The 19057-nt window shown below is 41.5% G+C and overlaps 1 protein-coding gene across 1 annotated transcript in view; it reads right to left on the bottom strand.

Moving 5' to 3' along the window:
- POLN (DNA polymerase nu) overlaps positions 1-19057 on the bottom strand; it is a 192851-nt gene that overhangs the window by 54970 nt on the left and 118824 nt on the right. Inside the window, exon 19 of the mRNA XM_060106912.1 lies at positions 18323-18437. Within this exon, the coding sequence (XP_059962895.1) occupies positions 18323-18437 (115 nt within the window). The remainder of the gene's footprint in view (positions 1-18322; positions 18438-19057) is intronic.

Here is a 19057-nt window from a genome sequence, read left to right as displayed (position 1 = left end):
GGATGCATTCTGGTCTGTCCTCCCATGTGGTGAGCCCTGCCCTTGCAGGGCAACTTCTGCAGTGTGGACTTGGGTCCAGTTTAGGGACCAGTCCATCTGACCGTGGTGCAAGCCGTGCTTTCCAATCGGCTTCATCAGAATAAAGCGGGCAGTGTTTGGATTTCATTCCCTGGACATCCTTCTGAGTGGGGTTTCTCCCTAAATCCCTGCACTGTCCTGTGTCCTGAGGGACCGGACTCCGCAGATGGCTCTGGTGCCCTCCGGCATCACAGGTTAGGCCAACAGGGGCACTGGCAGATGGGAAGGTGAGAAGGAGGCGCCAAGTGTTCCTGCCCCTCACCTGGCTGCTGCTGCCTTGACAGCATCTGTGACCTCATGTGACCTCCAGGCTCCATCACCAGCTGCCCGGGCCCTTCCGTCGCTCACCAGGCTCCAGGACTGCCTTTCTCCAAGCACTCCTAGCTGCTCGCCCAGCCACACCTCTGCAAATGGCCCCTCTTGAAATTGAAATCCTGGTGGAGGCTCTGACTATCACAGTTCTAGACGTAGGAGGCTGAGAAAGAGGTGTGGGGCACGGACTACCTGAAACCCTAAGGGTTAAGAACCACGGCCCTAGAACCCATCCTGCTGGATGTGGATCGTGCTGCTAAGGCGGCGATCTTGTGACCTCTGGCAAGTTTAACAACCTCTGTGTCAGTTTATCCAAAACATGGGGAATAACAGTGTCACAGGCATTAAATGAGATGTGCCTGAAACAACACAAGGCATACAGTAAGAATCAGCAAGAATTCATGCTTTTTTTTTTTTTTTTTTTTTTTTTTACCGTGAAAGGGATAGAAAGCAGAGAAGAAAGAGGGAGAGAAACCTCCTGGGCACAGGCAGTCAGAACAAAGTGCAGTTTCTGCTGCTTTTTCTTCTAAATCTCTATTACAGCTCCAAAGTAAGGTACTCATTGCATTATGTGTATTGAAGTCCTTTACAATTTGAGAAAACTCTCCAGGTGATTTTGTCCCAGTTTTTCCACCCTGAGGGGTGCAGTGAGACTCTGTCGCCCAAATGCTGAGACTCGGCTGTGCTGATCAGAGCTGCCCGGGGGATAGAGGTTGGGGGTGGCCCTCTCCGAGCCACACAGCTCTCGGCACCTCTGTGGGGAATCAGCCACATGGCTATGGTCACCGGGCAGGCCAGGACTCTCTCCTCTATGACAAGAAGAATAGTAATAACCCCGTTCCACTGAAAGTGGTGGCTCTTTGTCAACAGGCGTTGGCGATTTTGCTTTGTCTATTAACCTGTGCATGTCGCTACTGTCCTGTTTGGGAGAATATGTAACCTTAGGAAGCTCTGAGAGGTGATAAAACACTAAATTGTTCTAAAATTGCCAGCGCTTGTAGGAATATTGGTAGGAATTAAATGTGTCAGAGATCTGATCAACTTTTTTTATATAGTTTTTTTGGTAGTATTTTTAAACTAATTAATTTACTTTTGGTTGCATTAGGTCTTCGTTGCTGTGCGCGGGCTTTCTCTAGTTGTGTCGAGCAGGGGCTACTCATCGTTGTGGTGCACAGGCTTCTCACTGCGGTGGCTTCTCTTGTTGCAGAGCATGGGCTCTGGGCACACGGGCTTCAGTAGTTGTGGCATGTGGGCTTAGTTGCTCTGAGGCATGTGGGGTCTTCCTGGACCAGGGATGGAACCCTTGTCCCCGGCATTGGCAGGTGGATTCTTAACCACTGCACCCAGGGAAGTCCTTGATCAACTTTTTAATAGAAGAATCCAAAAGATTAAGCAATACCACTAAGGAGAAAGTGACTGGATAAGAAAAAACAAAACAAAACAAAACCTCTGAAGCAGAGCTAATCATGAGAAGAGTCCTTTGTTATAATTAATCATTATGGCAGAAATTTCTTATGGAAGCACTGCACAGGATCTAGGAAAAAAATAATAATCTGTGGTCATCAAATGTTCAACAATGGTTGTATCTTGAAATCAGTGCCATAAATTGTATCCTAAAAGAGCAATAATCCAAATGATACAACATGACATCCTAATTATGTATGGTGGCTCAGTGGTTAAGAATCCGCCTGCCAATGCAGGGGACATGGGTTCGATCCCTGGTCTGGGAAGATCCCACAGGCTGTGGAGCAACTAAGCCCGCATGCCACAACTACTGAAGCCCGTGTGCCTAGAGCCTGTGCTTTGCAACAAGAGAAGCCACTGCAATGAGAAGCCTACACACCACATCAGAGTAACCCCCACTCACAGCAACTAGAGAAAGTCCGCGTGCAGCAATGAAGACCTAATGCAGCCAAAAATAAATAAACAAATAAATTTATAAAAAAATAAAATAAACCTCATTTGAAAATAAATTTCCCTTCTGGGAAATGCAGTAAGACTTTTTCAGTGGATGAATGAATTAAATGTAAATTCTATTTCTCTCTTTAGTTCTGTCAATTTTTGCTTCAAGTATTGTGAAGTTCTCTTATTAGATACATTCAAATTTAGGACTGTTGTGTCTTCTTGATGAATCAGTCTTTCATCATTATGAAATGTTTTTCTTTATTTCTGGGCACACTCTTTGTTTTGCAGTATTAGCATACCATCTTGGTATTTGATTTTCATTTACCCCATTTGCATTTTGTTCTGTCTCTCTTTCATTGAATTCTTTTGGGTGAATCGCATATTTTTTAACATCCCATTTTATTGCCTCCATTGATTTTTTTAAAATTTACTTTATTTTTTAATTTATTTTATTTATTTGGTTGCACCAGGTCTTAGTTGCAAGAGGTGGGGTCCTTAGTTGCAGCATGTGTGCTCCTTAGTTGTGGCAAGTGGGCTCCTTAGTTGCGGCACGTGAACTCTTAGTTGCGGCATGCATGTGGGATCTAGTTCCCTGAGCAGGGATGGAACCCAGGCCCCCTGCATTGGGAGTGTGGAGTCCACTGCGCCACCAGGGAAGACCCTACCTCCATTGATTTTTTTAAGCTATACTTCTTTTGGTATTGTTTTAGAGGCTGCCCTAGAAATTACAGTATGCATCTTTAAGTCATCATAGTCTACCTTTAAATAATATTGTAATACTTCACAGTGTAAGAACCTGAAAATAGTATAATTCCATTTACTCCCTTTCCTACCCTTTGTACTTTTTAATGCCTTATATTTTAGATCTATGTTACAAACTTTTTAAAAATCTTAGTCTTTTCAAGAATTCAAACTATACATAAACTATACATAGAACTATATAAATATATATATAAAATAAACTATGTAAAATAAAGATTAAAATGTTTTTTATATTTATCCTGGTATTGACCCATTCTGGTGTTCTTTATTCCTTCCTGAAGATCCAGAGTTTCATGAGGTATCATTTCTCTTGAGCCTGAAGAACTTCTACTAGCATTTCTAGTAGAGCAGGTCTACTAAGACACATTCCTTCAGATTTTGTAAATCTTAAATTGTCTTTATTTTGCCTTAATTTTTTTTTTTCTTGCGGTACACAGGCCTCTGACTGTTGCGGCCTCTCCCGTTGCGGAGCACAGGCTCCGGATGCGCAGGCTCAGCGGCCATGGCTCACGGGCCCAGCCGCTCCACGGCATGTGGGATCCCCCCGGACCGGGGCACGAACCCGTGTCCCCTGCATCGGCAGGCGGACTCTCAACCACTGCACCACCAGGGAAGCCCCTTGCCTTAATTTTTGAGAGATAATTTTCTGGATCTAAAAATCTAGATTGAATGTTTCTTTCAGCACGGTAAGGATGTTTGTTCCATCGTCTTCTGGTCTCTGCAAAAAGTCAGCTGTATTTTGTGTTGTTCTTTGTATATAATGTCTTCTTCCCTCGGGTGGCTTTCAAGGTTCTCTTTAGAATTCTGTCACACTAGCCCATGTGCAAGTAGGGTTTAGATGGTCTCTTCCTATCCCCTCTATGGCAGATTCCTCCTCCTCCTGCCACTCCACCAGGGATGAGAGAAGCCAGGGGTTTCTTCTTTTCTGTGAAGGGCTCATCACTTTCTGGAGCTCTGTAACTTAGCTGTATCCTCAGATTTCTGGTAAGTATAGAAAAACTAATTTTGTAGTTTATTTATCTTGGTTTGATCGTTAGGGTTAGAGCAATAGTCTCTTATGATTTTTTATTTCTTAACTAGAAATTCATCCTTTAATTTTCTCATAAATTACAAATTAAATAAACTAAAATAGCTATGTTTCAGGACATATAATCCAGTACAGTGCATCAAGAGGAAGGTGTAAGGGAGGTCATGCTAACTTTCAAGGGCATGTGGCCTATGAACTTGGTTTCACTATCATGTGGCAGTGTGACCCAGGACCCTCAACCACAAGGTCCCAAGGAGACTTTTCATCACTGTTAGTGGCAACCCAAAAGAGCTCCCCTCCAAAGCTGTTCTTGGCCTTCCAGGCAGAGACCCTCTCAGGTGGTCACCAAAAGTCAGCCTAGAGTACCCAGAGCACTCACATAATTCTCTTCAACACTAACCTGCTTACCCAGAGATTAATGAAGCCTTGTACAACTCAAAGATGAAGCAGATAGGACGTGGTATTTAAGCTCATTTTTAAGAGAGACATACCCAAATACTGACAACACAAATGGTTGCACCTTTGCTGTACAGTAAGGACAGGCTATGTTATGCTCAGAGGCTTACAAAAACAAGGGCTTATTTCTTGTTCATGCAACATGGCCAACACAGGTCAGCTGAGGCTCTGCTCCATGTCATCTGCATTCTGTGATTCAGGAGCAGAGTCTAGCCTACATCTGGAACAATGATGCTTGTCATGGCAGAGGAAGAAGAAAATATGGATAACCATGTGTTGGCTCTTAAAATTTCTACCCATTGGTGACAAATGTCATTTCTGTTCACATGTCATTGGTAGCAAGTCACATGGCCAAGCCTGAGTCAATGGGCAAGGAAGTACACTCTTCCTCTAGGGAGGGATAGCAAATATGCTTGAATAATAATACATTCCACCACACTCCGCCCTTCTGATCACACATATTGGCTTTCCTCCCCCTTGACAAGAGTGACAATTCCAAGTTCCATCTGATAGGGCATCAGGATTTTGTGATCATCTTTATATCAGGTCTTGATGGGGCTCCTCTTGATCTGGAGGCCAAGGAACTAAAAAATCAGGTCTACCTTTCACTCCACACATGTGCTGTGCAACGGTGGGGCAGGGACAGGATGCCCACAATAAGCACTCCCATGTGGAAAGGGGAAGAGTGGGAGACACATGGGCGTCATTGGTCCACAGCAACTCTGAATTCTCACTGGGTAGGTGCTGAAGGAGCCCTTCTCCAAAAGGACCCTTGCTCAGTCCCTTGCTTACCATGGCCATTTGCTCCACTCCTTTTCCATTATCTTTCTTTTTCCATTATCTTTCTTGGCTACATGTAAGAGGGCACTGAAGGATTTTCTTTCCTTGGGGGAATGAGCATATTTCCCGGACTGCTTCTTGGCTGTAGAATACGTGGGGCCCCAGGTTTGCAATCACAGTCTGCTTTAGCCCAGACTGGAGGTTCTTTGGTAAGTACAGTGCTCAGAAACACAATAAGTCCTATTTTACTTCAGTCAGTTCCATGTGCCAACAGACATTCCCACAATTCGCTTAGAGATGCATCCTCTCTCCAGACTTCACCGCAGGTGCTTGCAGCTTATCAGGAACTTGGGGGAAAGCTAGCATTTAGTCTCTTTTTTCAGCACTGTGTTGTCTAACTGTAAGGATTTATGGGTGCCACCTCCTTTCAGAGATGTTAACAGTAGACATCAAAGCCATACCTTTCATTTGTTAAAGGCAGTGTTTTAACTGGCCTTTGCTGTTCAAAGCCCTTTTCAGATTCATCTTTTTTTTTTTTAGTTCTATATATATTGAAAATCATGAGTTAACACTGGTAACTCTAATTTGGAATTAACAAAAAGGGTTCATTCTAATTTGCCTTCTTTTCTTTTCTTTTCTTTTTTTTTTATTAGTTTCTGCTTTATAACAAAGTGAATCAGTCATACATATTCATCTGTTCCCACATCCCTTCCCTCTTGCATCTCTCTCCCTCCCACCCTCCCTATCCCACCCCTCCAGGCGGTCACAAAGCACCAAGCTGATCTCCCTGTGCTATGCGGCTGCTTCCCACTATCTATCTACCTTACGTTTGGTACTGTATATATGTCCATGCCTCTCTTTCGCTTTGTCACAGCTTACCCTTCCCCCTCCCCATATCCTCAAGTCCATTCTCAAGTAGGTCTGTGTCTTTATTCCTGTTTTACCCCTAGGTTCTTCATGACATTTTTTCCCCTTAAATTCCATATATATGTGTTAGCATACGGTATTTGTCTTTCTCTTTCTGACTTACTTCACTCTGTATGACAGACTCTAGGTCTATCCACCTCATTACAAATAGCTCAGTTTCGTTTCTTTTTATGGCTGAGTAATATTCCATTGTATATATGTGCCACATCTTCTTTATCCATTCATCCGATGATGGACACTTAGGTTGTTTCCAGCTCCGGGCTATTGTGAATAGAGCTGCAATGAACATTTTGGTACATGTCTCTTTTTGAATTATGGTTTTCTCAGGGTATATGCCTAGTAGTGGGATTGCTGGGTCATATGGTAGTTCTATTTGTAGTTTTTTAAGGAACCTCCATACTGTTCTCCATAGTGGCTGTACCAATTCACATTCCCACCAGCAGTGCAAGAGTGTTCCCTTTTCTCCACACCCTCTCCAGCATTTATTGTTTCTAGATTTCTTGATGATGGCCATTCTGACTGGTGTGAGATGATATCTCATTGTAGTTTTGATTTGCATTTCTCTAATGATTAATGACATTGAACATTCTTTCATGTGTTTGTTGGCAGTCTGTATATCTTCTTTGGAGAAATGCCTATTTAAGTCTTCTGCCCATTTTTGGATTGGGTTGTTTGTTTTTTTGCTATTGAGCTGCATGAGCTGCTTATAAATTTTGGAGATTAATCCTTTGTCACTTGCTTCATTTGCAAATATTTTCTCCCATTCTGAGGGTTGTCTTTTGGTCTTGTTTATGGTTTCCTTTGCTGTGAAAAAGCTTTGAAGTTTCATTAGGTCCCATGTGTTTATCTTTGTTTTTATTTCCATTTCTTTAGGAGGTGGGTCAAAAAGGATCTTGCTGTGATTTATGTCATAGAGTGTTCTGCCTATGTTTTCCACTAGGAGTTTGATAGTTTCTGGCCTTACATTTAGGTCTTTAATCCATTTTGAGCTTATTTTTGTGTATGGTGTTAGGGAGTGATCTAATCTCATACTTTTACATGTCCCTGTCCAGTTTTCCCAGCACCACTTATTGAAGAGGCTGTCCTTTCTCCACTGTACATTCCTGCCTCCTTTATCAAAGATAAGTTGACCATATGTGTGTGGGTTTATCTCTGGGCTTTCTATCCTGTTCCATTGATCTATCTTTCTGTTTTTGTGCCAGTACCACACTGTCTTGATTACTGTAGCTTTGTAGTATAGTCTGAAGTCAGGGAGCCTGACGCCTCCAGCTCCGTTTTTTGTTCTCAAGATTGCTTTGGCTGTTCGGGGTCTTTTGTTTTTCCAAACAAATTGTGAAATTTTTTGTTCTAGTTCTGTGAAAAATGCCAGTGGTAGTTTGATAGGGATTGCATTGAATCTGTAGATTGCTTTGGGTAGTACAATCATTTTCACAATATTGATTCTTCCAATCCAGGAGCATGGTATATCTCTCCATCTATTTGTATCATCTTTAATTTCTTTCATCAGTGTCTTATAATTTTCTGCATACAGGTCCTTTGTCTCCTTAGGTAGGTTTATTCCTAGATATTTTATTCTTTTTGTTGCAGTGGTAAATGAGAGTGTTTTCTTGATTTCACTTTCAGATTTTTCATCATTAGTATATAGGAATGCCAGAGATTTCTGTGCATTAATTTTGTATCCTGCTACTTTACCAAATTCATTGATTAGCTCTACTAGTTTTCTGGTAGCATCTTTAGGATTCTCTATGTATAGTATCATGTCATCTGCAAACAGTGACAGCTTTACTTCTTCTTTTCCAATTTGGATTCCTTTTATTTCCTTTTCTTCTCTGATTGCTGTGGCTAAAACTTCCAAAACTATGTTGAATAAGAGTGGTGAGAGTAGGCAACCTTGTCTTGTTCCTGATCTTAGTGGAAATGGTTTCAGTTTTTCACCATTGAGGACGATGCTGGCTGTGGGTTTGTCATATATGGCCTTTATTATGTTGAGGAAAGTTCCCTCTATGCCTACTTTCTGCAGGGTTCTTATCATGAATGGGTGTTGAATTTTGTCGAAAGCTTTCTCTGCATCTATTGAGATGATCATATGGTTTTTCTTCTTCAATTTGTTAATATGGTGTATCACGTTGATTGATTTGCGTATATTGAAGAATCCTTGCATTCCTGGAATAAACCCCACTTGATCATGGTGTATGATCCTTTTAATGTGCTGTTGGATTCTGTTTGCTAGTATTTTGTTGAGGATTTTTGCATCTATGTTCATCAGTGATATTGGCCTGTAGTTTTCTTTCTTTGTGACATCCTTGTCTGGTTTTGGTATCAAGGTGATGGTGGCCTCGTAGAATGAGTTTGGGAGTGTTCCTCCCTCTGCTATATTTTGGAAGAGTTTGAGGATAGGTGTTAGCTCTTCTCTAAATGTTTGATAGAATTCTCCTGTGAAGCCATTTGGTCCTGGGCTTTTGTTTGTTGGAAGATTTTTTATCACAGTTTCAGTTTCAGTGCTTGTGATTGGTCTGTTCATATTTTCTATTTCTTCCTGATTCAGTCTTGGCAGGTTGTGCATTTCTAAGAATTTGTCCATTTCTTCCAGGTTGTCCATTTTATTGGCATAGAGTTGCTTGTAGTAATCTCTCATGATCTTTTGTATTTCTGCAGTGTCAGTTGTTACTTCTCCTTTTTCATTTCTAATTCTATTGATTTGAGTCTTCTCCCTTTTTTTCTTGATGAGTCTGGCTAATGGTTTATCAATTTTGTTTATCTTCTCAAAGAACCAGCTTTTAGTTTTATTGATCTTTGCTATCGTTTCCTTCATTTCTTTTTCATTTATTTCTGATCTGATCTTTATGATTTCTTTCTTCTGCTAACTTTGGGGGTTTTTTTGTTGTTGTTCTTCTTCTTTCTCTAATTGCTTTAGGTGCAGGGTCAGGTTGTTTACTCGAGATGTTTCCTGTTTCTTAAGGTGGGATTGTATTGTGATAAATTTCCCCCTTAGAGCTGCTTTTGCTGCATCCCATGGTTTTGGGTCGTCATGTCTCCATTGTCATTTGTTTCTAGGTACTTTTTAATTTCCTCTTTGATTTCTTCAGTGATCACTTCGTTATTGAGTAGTGTATTGTTTAGCCTCCATGTGTTTGTATTTTTTACAGCTCTTTTCCTGTAATTGATGTCTAGTCTCATAGCATTGTGGTCGGAAAAGATACTTGATACAATTTCAATTTTCTTAAATTTACCAAGGCTTGATTTGTGACCCAAGATATGATCTATCCTGGAGAATGTTCCATGAGCACTTGAGAAAAAATGTGTATTCTGTTGTTTTTGGATGGAATGTCCTATAAATATCAATTAAGTCCATCTTGTTTATTGTATCATTTAAAGCTTGTGTTTCCTTATTTATTTTCATTTTGAATGATCTGTCCATTGGTGAAAGTGGGGTGTTAAAGTCCCCTACTATGAGTGTGTTACTGTCGATTTCCCCTTTTATGGCTGTTAGTATTTGCCTTATGTATTGAGGTGCTCCTATGTTGGGTGTATAAATATTTACAGTTGTTATATCTTCTTCTTGGATCGATCCCTTTATCATTATGTAGTGTCCTTCTTTGTCTCTTCTAATAGTCTTTATTTTAAAGTCTATTTTGTCTGATATAAGAAATGCTACTCCAGCTTTCTTTTCATTTCCATTTGCATGGAATATCTTTTTCCATCCCCTTACTTTCAGTCTGTATGTGTCTCTAGGTCTGAAGTGGGTTTCTTGTAGACAGCTTATATATGGGTCTTGTTTTTGTATCCATTCAGCCAATCTGTGTCTTTTGGTGGGAGCATTTAGTCCATTTACATTTAAGGTAATTATCGATATGTATGTTCCTATTCCCATTTTCTTAATTGTTTTGGGTTCGTTATTGTAGGCATTTTCCTTCTGTTGTGTTTCTTGCCTAGAGAAGTTCCTTTAGCATTTGTTGTAAAGCTGGTTTGGTGGTGCTGAACTCTCTCAGCCTTTGCTTGTCTGGAAAGGTTTTAATTTCTCCATCAAATCTGAATGAGATCCTTGCTGGGTAGAGTAATCTTGGTTGCAGGTTTTTCTCCTTCATCACTTTAAATATGTCCTGCCAGTGCCTTCTGGCTTGCAGAATTTCTGCTGAAAGGTCAGCTGTTAACCTTATGGGGATTCCCTTGTGTATTATTTGTTGTTTTCCCTTGCTGCTTTTAATATGTTTTCTTTGTATTTAATTTTTGACAGTTTGATTAATATGTGTCTTGGCGTATTTCTCCTTGGATTTATCCTGTATGGGACTCTCTGTGCCTCCTGGACTTGACTGACCATTTCCTTTCCCATATTAGGGAAGTTTTCAACTATAATCTCTTCAAATATTTTCTCAGTCCCTTTCTTTTTCTCTTCTTCTTCTGGAACCCCTATAATTCGAATGTTGGTGTGTTTAATGTTGTCCCAGAGGTCTCTGAGACTGTCCTCAGTTCTTTTCATTCTTTTTTCTTTCTTCTGCTCTGCAGTAGTTATTTCCACTATTTTATCTTCCACGTCACTTATCCATTCTTCTGCCTCAGTTATTCTGCTATTGATCGCATCTAGAGTATTTTTCATTTCACTTATTGTGTTTTTAATCATTGCTTGATTCATCTTTAGTTCTTCTAGGTCCTTGTTAACTGTTTCTTGCATTTTGTCTATTCTATTTCCAAGATTTTGGATCATCTTTACCATCATTATTCTGAATTCTTTTTCAGGTAGACTGCCTATTTCCTCTTCATTTGTTAGGTCTGGTGGGTTTTTATCTTACTCCTTCTCCGGCTGTGTGCTTTTCTGTCTTCTCATTTTGCTTATCTTACTGTGTTTGGGGTCTCCTTTTTGCAGGCTGCAGGTTCATAGTTCCCGTTGTTTTTGGTGTCTGTCCCCAGTGGCTAAGGTTGGTTCAGTGGGTTGTGTAGGCTTCCTGGTGGAGGGGACTAGTGCCTGTGTTCTGGTGGATGAGGCTGGATCTTGTCTTTCTGGTGGGCAGGTCCACGTCTGGTGGTGTGTTTTGGGGTGTCTGTGGACTTTTTATGATTTTAGGCAGCCTCTCTGCTAATGGGTGGCGTTGTGTTCCTGTCTTGCTAGTCGTTTGGCATAGGGTGTCCAGCACTGTAGCTTGCTGGTCGTTGAGTGAAGCTGGGTGCTGGTGTTGAGATGGAGATCTCTGGAAGATTTTCGCCGTTTGATATTATGTGGAGCTGGGAGGTCTCTTGTGGACCAGTGTCCTGAAGTTGGCTCTCCCACCTCAGAGGCACAGCACTGACTCCTGGCTCCTCAATTTGGGATGATTCATTGTCTATTCATGTATTCCACAGATGCAGGGTACATCAAGTTGATTGTGGAGCTTTAATCTGCTGCTTCTGAGGCTGCTGGGAGGGATTTCCCTTTCTCTTCTTTGTTCTCACAGCTCCCGGGTCTCAGCTTTGGATTTGGCCCCACCTCTCCGTGTAGGTTGCCGGAGGGCATCTGTTCTTCGCTCAGACAGGACAGGGTTAAAGGAGCAGCCGCTTCGGGGACTCTGGCTCACTCAGGCTCGGGGGCAGGGAGGGGCACGGAGTGCAGGTGGAGCCTGCAGCAGCAGAGGCCGGCGTGACGTTGCACCAGCCCGAGGTGCGCCGTGCGTTCTCCCAGGGAAGCCGTCCCTGGATCCCAGGACCCCGGCAGTGACGGGCTGCACAGGCTCCCCGGAAGGGGGGGCGTGGACAGTGACCTGCGCTCGCACACAGGCCTCGCAGCGGCGGCAGCACCCCCAGCGTCCCACGCCCGTCTCTGCAGTCCGCACTTTCAGCCGCGGCTTGCACCCATCTGTGGAGCTCCTCCAAGCAGCGCTCTTAATCCCCTCTCCTCGCGCACCAGGAAACAAAGAGGGAAGAAAAAGTCTCTTGCCTCTTCGGCAGGTCCAAACTTTTTCCTGGACTCCCTCCCGGCTAGCTGTGGCACATTAGCCCCTTCAGTCTGTGTTCACGCCGCCAACCCCAGTCCTCTCCCTGCGCTCCGACTGAAGCCCGAGCCTCAGCTCCCAGCACCGCCCGCCCCGGCGGGAGAGCAGACAAGCCTCTCGGGCTGGTGAGTGCCAGTTGGCACTGCTCCTCTGTGTGGGAATCTCTCCGCTTTGCCCTACCCAGGTACGTGGGGAGTTTCTTGCCTTTGGGGAGGTCTGAGGTCTTCTGCCAGCATACAGTACGTGTTCTGTAGGAGTTGTTCCACGTGTAGCTGTATTTCTGGTGTATCTCCAGATTCATCTTTTACTGGTTGGAGATGAGAATCATTTCTATATTCAAATATGTAAAACTCCAATTTTCTGGAATCTTCTTATTTCTTTTCATTCCGACCTGTACACTGGCCAGTTCTTCTCTGAGTTTGTTTCTTATGGTACCTTGTCACATGCAGACAACAGCAACCAAAGCATGTTCTAGCATTCTGCTGGCCCACTCTGCCCCAAACCTCAGCTCATTAGGGTATTATCTGCTTCACAAGTTATCACAGGTGACAGTTTTGCCAAATGTTATACCATTTACCAAGTGCCATCCTCCAGCCTCCAATAAATATCTCACTGTCTGCCACCTGGCCCCAAAGCCAGTGCCACATGTTTTAGGATTCATTACAGCAGCCTCTTAGTCCTGGCACCCAGTCCTGTAGATGCTATGATAGGTCAAGTTATACTGCCATAATAAATCACTCTGAAACCTTACTGCCTACAGCAAGAATACTTTATTTCTCTTCTTCACCACCTTTCCATCACAGTCTCGTCCACCATTTATAATGCAGGATGATGGAGAAGCCTCTGTCAATTTTGTCAAAATAGAGACAAAAGAGATCAAGAGGAACCGTGTGCAGTTGCTTAAAGCCCCAGCTTAGGCATGACCCTTGTCACTTTTGCTTACGTTTTATTAGCCAAAACAAGTCACACGCCCAAGTCTGACATCTAACAGGTAGGGAAGCACCATCTTCCCCCAGAGAAGGAGAGAGGCCCACAAGACTATCTACCACACCTGCCTTACGAGAGAATATCTCAGAAAAGCACTCAAGAAAAGCCTTAAGCAGAAGAAAAACTAATATATTCTGCAGTGAAAAATTATTTTTTAAGTTTCAGTCTGAAAATGTTGAGTTGAATGTACAACCGATAAGAAATGCTTTTTTATTTGCCTTGTAGAACTTTTAGGAAACCACCTAATCAGGCACATGTGTGGTGATTACTGTGAAGGAAGTCACCTCCGGGCAGAATGGTTGTCTTCCGAGCTCAGGTGAAAACACTGGAGCTGGAGGAGGCAGCTCTGACCCGGCTCAGACATGCACCCGTGGGCAGGGCCCCACTCTCTGGGTCAGACTTTCATCAGTCACATCATAGCTTTACAGATGATCTCCAAGACCTCTTCCAAGTCTCCATTTTAATACATGATCTACATATTCTTGAAGGTTTTTTTAAGAAAATTGTTATTCTTTGAAAATGTTACTAAATATTTCAGAGTACATCGAATTGTCTTTGTGCTTTTTGTGTTTCAAACAATAAGGCATTTACATGAAACAAACATTTTTAAGAGTGCATTTGCTGCTGTTTCACCATGTGCTATTCTAGTCCTCTGTTTGGAACATAAAAATCATTTCCAAAGCAACTAATTATAGTATAAGTCACAAGTGTTGGATTACTACTGCTGATAGGAAATTAGAAGTGACCACCATGCAAATACTAGAAGCTTCTTATTTTTGAAGTTCTCCTCAAAACCACCACAAGATAAAAAAATGTGGGAAAGACATATACAATATCCAATGCAGAAACGAACTTCCCAAGCTGGCTTTGTGAGTGATCAGCTTAATGAATCTGAAGAGAATTATTTTCTGCCTGGGACTTTATACCTTTCCCGACAATCAGTTGTGCGTGTTTGTGTGGATCTATTTCTGGTTCTCTTTTCTGTTCCATTGGTCTATGTGTCTGTTCCTCTGCCAACACCACAGTCTCTTGATTACTGTGTATTTTTTTCTAAAGATTTTCTTGATGTGGACCATTTTTAAAATCTTTATTGAATTTGTTACAATATTGCTTCTGCTTTATGTTTTGGATTTTTGGCCCTGAGCCATGTAAGATCTTAGCTCCCCAACCAGGGATCAAACCTGCACCCCCTGCATTGGAAGGCGAAGTCTTAACCACTGCACCACCAGTGAAGTTCCCAATTGCTATGTACTAAGTCTTAATATCAGGTGTGATTCCTCCCACTTTCTTCTTTGTCAAGATTGTTTTAGGTATTCTAGGGCCTGTGCCTTTTCATTTAAATTTTAGAATGAGGTGGTCTATGTCTACAAAATTTGCTTGGGTTTTAATAGGAACTGCATTAAACTTATGGATCAATTTAGGGAGAAGTGACATATTTACTATGTTGTGTCCTCCATTCCACGAACACAGTATGTCACTCCATCTATCAGATCTTCTTTGATTTCTTTCATCAGCATTTTGTAGTTTTAGACACACAGATCCTATACATATTTTGTTAACTGAATACTTAAGTATTCCATTATCTTTGGAGTGAATGTAAATGGTATTGCATTTTTTATTTCGATTTCTGCGTTTGTTGTTAGTTTATAGAAATGCAATTCGCTTTTGTGTATTGATACTGTGTCTTGCAACCTTGCTAAACTCACTTATTAGTTCTAGGAGTTAAAAAATGTTTTTTTCTTATACATACTTTGAGACTTTCTATATAGACAATCATATCATCCATAAATAGAGACAGTGCTATTTCTTCCTTTCCAATTTATATACCATTTATTTCTCTTCCTTGCCTTATTTAGTGGCCAGAACTTCAATAATCAATATTAGTAAGTTGTTACTGATCTTAGGGGGAAAGCATTTAGCCTTTTACCATTAAATATGCTGTTAGCTGTAGGTTTTTTTGTAGATGTTCTTTATCAAGTTGGGGTTGCTCCCCTTTATTTCTAAATTCCTGAGAATTTTTATCATGAATGGGCATTGGATTTTGTCAAATGCTTTGTCTAGGTCAATTGATAAAATCATATTATTTTTATTCTTTAGCTTGACTACATGGTGGACTACACTGATTTTTGAGTGTTAAACCAGCCTTGCGTACCTGGAATAAATCCTACTTGGACATGGTGTATAATTATACCCGTACAACGTTTTAAGATGTTGTTGGATTTGGTTTGCTAATATTTTGCTGAGGGTTTTTACATCTAAATTTGGGAGTGATATTGGTCTGCATGGGATTGTGTTTTGTTTTATTTTGTTTTCAGTCTTTGTCTGGTTTTGGTATCAGGGTAATACTGGCTTCACTGTATGATTGGGAAGTGTTCCTTCCTATTCTATTTTCTGGAAGAGGTTGTATACAACTGGTGTTAATTCTTTAAATGTTTGGTAAAATACTCCATGGAAGGCATTTGGCCCTGCAAATTTCCTTCTCAGGAGATTTTAAACTAAAAATTCAATTTCTTTAATGTTTATAGGACTATTCAGGTTATCTATTTCATCATAGTTGGGTTTTGATAGTTTGTGGTTTTCAAGAAATTGATCCATTTCTTCTAAATTGTTGAATTTTTGAGCATAAAGTTGTTCATAGTGTTCCCTAATTATCCTTTTGATGTCTGCAGAATCTGTACTAATATCCTCTGTTCTATTCCTGATATTGGTGTTTTGTGTCTTCTCTATTTTTATTTTTTTCAGTCTTGCTAGAGTTTATTAATTTTATTGATTTTTTTGAAGAATCAACTTTTGTTTCATTGATTTTTGCTATTGCTTTCTCTTTTCAATTTCATAGGTTTCTGCTCTTATCTTTACTATTTCCTTCCTTTTTCCTTCTTAATCATCTTTTTCAGGTTTCTTGAGACAGAAAGTTTGATGATTTATCTGAGCTCTTTCCTCATTTCTGATGTAAGCACCAGTGCTGTACACTTCCCTCTTGGCACTGCTTTAGTTGCATCCTTTGCCTGATACTTTGACAAAAATATTTTTCTGTAACACTTGGTCAGCAACAGCCAGAGTAGCTTTGGGCCCATTGAACAAAAAACACGCTTAGTGATCTACGCACAAGCACTCACCTTGAATCACAGATAGATTCTTTCACACTGTCAAGGAGAATATCCATAGCACCCTTCCACCAAAGCAATAAGATGGCAACAAAGCTCAAATGTGAAACAAATAAGCAAAATACTCTTCCTGCCTAGGTAGAAACAATCTTCTAAGACTTTCCACACCTCGGGAGAGAGGGCAGGGGTATTATTAAATCTATCACATGCCTTAAAAATTCTATGTTATCTTATATCCTAACTGGACAGGAACTGAAACAGAAGAGAGACCATCTTCTGGGAGGAAGTATGCAGAGAAAGCTGGGGTGAGCAAAACACCCAGGTGCACTTGTGTAAAGGTGTAGAGGAGGGAAAGAGGCAAAGATAGAGAATAAGAAGAGATGCTCAACATTGGCAGTCATCAGGGAAGTGCAAATCAAACAACAAAGCTACAACTTCACACCCACTGGGGTGGCTAGAATAAAAAAGACAGAGGATAAAAAGTATTGGCAAGAAGGTGGAGAAATTGGAAACCCATACACTGCTTGTGGGGTGTAAAATGGTGTAGTTATTCTGGAAACTGTTTCAACAATTCCTCAAAAAATTAAATATAGTTGCCACTATTGTGACATGAATTGTACATTTTAAAATGGTTAAGATGGTAAATTTTATATTATGTTATTTTACCACAATTTAAAAAAGTTAAACATAGAATTACCATATGACCCAGAAAATCTTCTCCTAGGTATCTACCCAAGAGAAATGAAACCATATTTCCACACAAAGACTTGTACATGAATGTTCACAGCAGTATTATTCATAACAGCCAAAAGGTGGAAACAACCCAAATATCCATTAACTGATGAATGGATAAATAAATGGAATATTATTTTTTTGTTTATACTGAAATATACAGAATACATTATTCCATATAATGGAATATTATTTGGCCATGAAAAGGAATGAAGTACTGATACATGCTACAGCATGGATGAACCTTGAAAACATTATGTTCAGTGAAAGAAGACAGTCACAAAAGGCCATATGCTGTATGATCCCATTAATGTGAAATGTCCAGAATAGACAAATGTATAGAGACAAAATAGATTAGTAGTTTCCGGGCAGGAGGGAAGGCTGGGGAATGATAGCTACTAGGTGTGGGGTTTCTCTTTAGGGTAATGGAAATGTTCTGGAATTAGACAGTGATGATGGTTGCAAAACCTTGTGAATGTACTAAAACCCACTGAATTGTACACTTTGAAAGGCTGAATTTTATGGTCTGTGAGTTATATCTCAGTTTTAAGAAGAATAAACGGTGCACACCAAGGAGAAGGGAGGAGCCGCGGGAGCAGCTGGGAGCTGCTCCCTGGGAGCGGCGGGCGGGGCAAAAGCACCGGGACCTGGCGGCACCGCGTCAACCCAAGTTGAGAGTTGCTGAGCTGGGGGGTGGGCAGGGAGGGGGCAGGCAGGGTCTGAGCCTGCTCTTGCTGGCTTTGGACCTCAGGACCAACTGCACCCTGAAGAAAGGCATTCATGGCCTTAGATAGGAGGAGTTCCAGGCTTCAAATAGAAAGAAGAAAAGCCTAAGTAGGCAAAATGAAAGTTTATTCAAAAAAGCAAGGATGAGCCAGCAGTGAGAAAGAATAGCATTAAGTGTAGACTTGTTTTGTACCCAAACAGTAAACGAGGGCTTCAGTGGGGCTGAAGATAGGATTGCCACTCAGGTTGCCTTCAGGCACTGGGCTTTGTCTTCTCTGAGTGACACTCATATGGAGGGCATGCGTGACTTTCACTTTTGATTTTTTCATATTTCTATTATATTCTTTCGCAATGGACTTCCTTTCTAGTGGTGAAGAATTACCATTTCTTTCATAATTAGGAAACTCTTGGCATCCTCGTTACCTACTCTTCTTTTCAAAGAGATTAACTACTAGAGAAAAGTATAATTTCTTTCTTATGAAAATAGGTTTGGAACAGCTTCAGGCTTTTAAAATCGTGTCAGCATTCCTGCGGATCTGATACTATTATGAGCTCATATATCTTACCACTCTGAAGTCAGGGTGGAAAATACATCATCTCTTTCAGATTCCTGGAATAACTTCAAAAGTTCTGGATCCCCAGATAAGTGTGCAAGAATGCGCAATTCAATCTGTGAAAAGTCTGTTAGATAGAGCTCTGCATTAATTCAGAATCTAGGAACAATGTCCCTCATTGTTGCTACCCACTCCCAGGGGACCCTCAATCTTCCCTCCCCACTGAGGAATCAAGGTCAATGTGCCCACCTCTTATATGCCAGGGTCCTTAGGCCTCGGGTCTATTGGCCATCCCTGGGTCTAAAAGTCCCAAGACCTCTTCTGCGAGACTGGCCATGCCTCCAGGGTGGGCTGTATTCATTCATCAGTTCATTGGAACATCAGAATTTTAAAAGGCCTGCTGTGTGCCAGGCTGTGTGTTTGGGATATGCTAGTGAACAAAACAGGCAACAATCCCTTCCTGCGTAGAACTTATACTTGAGGGGAGGGAGGCAATTTGAATTATTCAGCGTGTTAGAAGGTGAGAAATGAAATGGAAAAGATGGATCAAGGGAAGGAGCTTCTGGAGTCAGTGTGTGTAGGGAGCTGCAGTAAAGTGTCATCAAGAAAGTGACCTTCCGGGCCTCCCTGGTGGCGCAGTGGTTGAGAGTCCGCCTGCCGATGCAGGGGATACGGGTTCGTGCCCCGGTCTGGGAGGATCCCATATGCCGCGGAGCGGCTGGGCCCGTGAGCCATGGCTGCTGAGCC

This window comes from Mesoplodon densirostris, chromosome 1 (assembly GCF_025265405.1).
Source record: "Mesoplodon densirostris isolate mMesDen1 chromosome 1, mMesDen1 primary haplotype, whole genome shotgun sequence".
NCBI classification, from domain to species: domain Eukaryota; kingdom Metazoa; phylum Chordata; class Mammalia; order Artiodactyla; family Ziphiidae; genus Mesoplodon; species Mesoplodon densirostris.
Note: the sequence above shows the minus strand (reverse complement) of the source record. Positions and strands in the feature narration are given on the sequence as shown.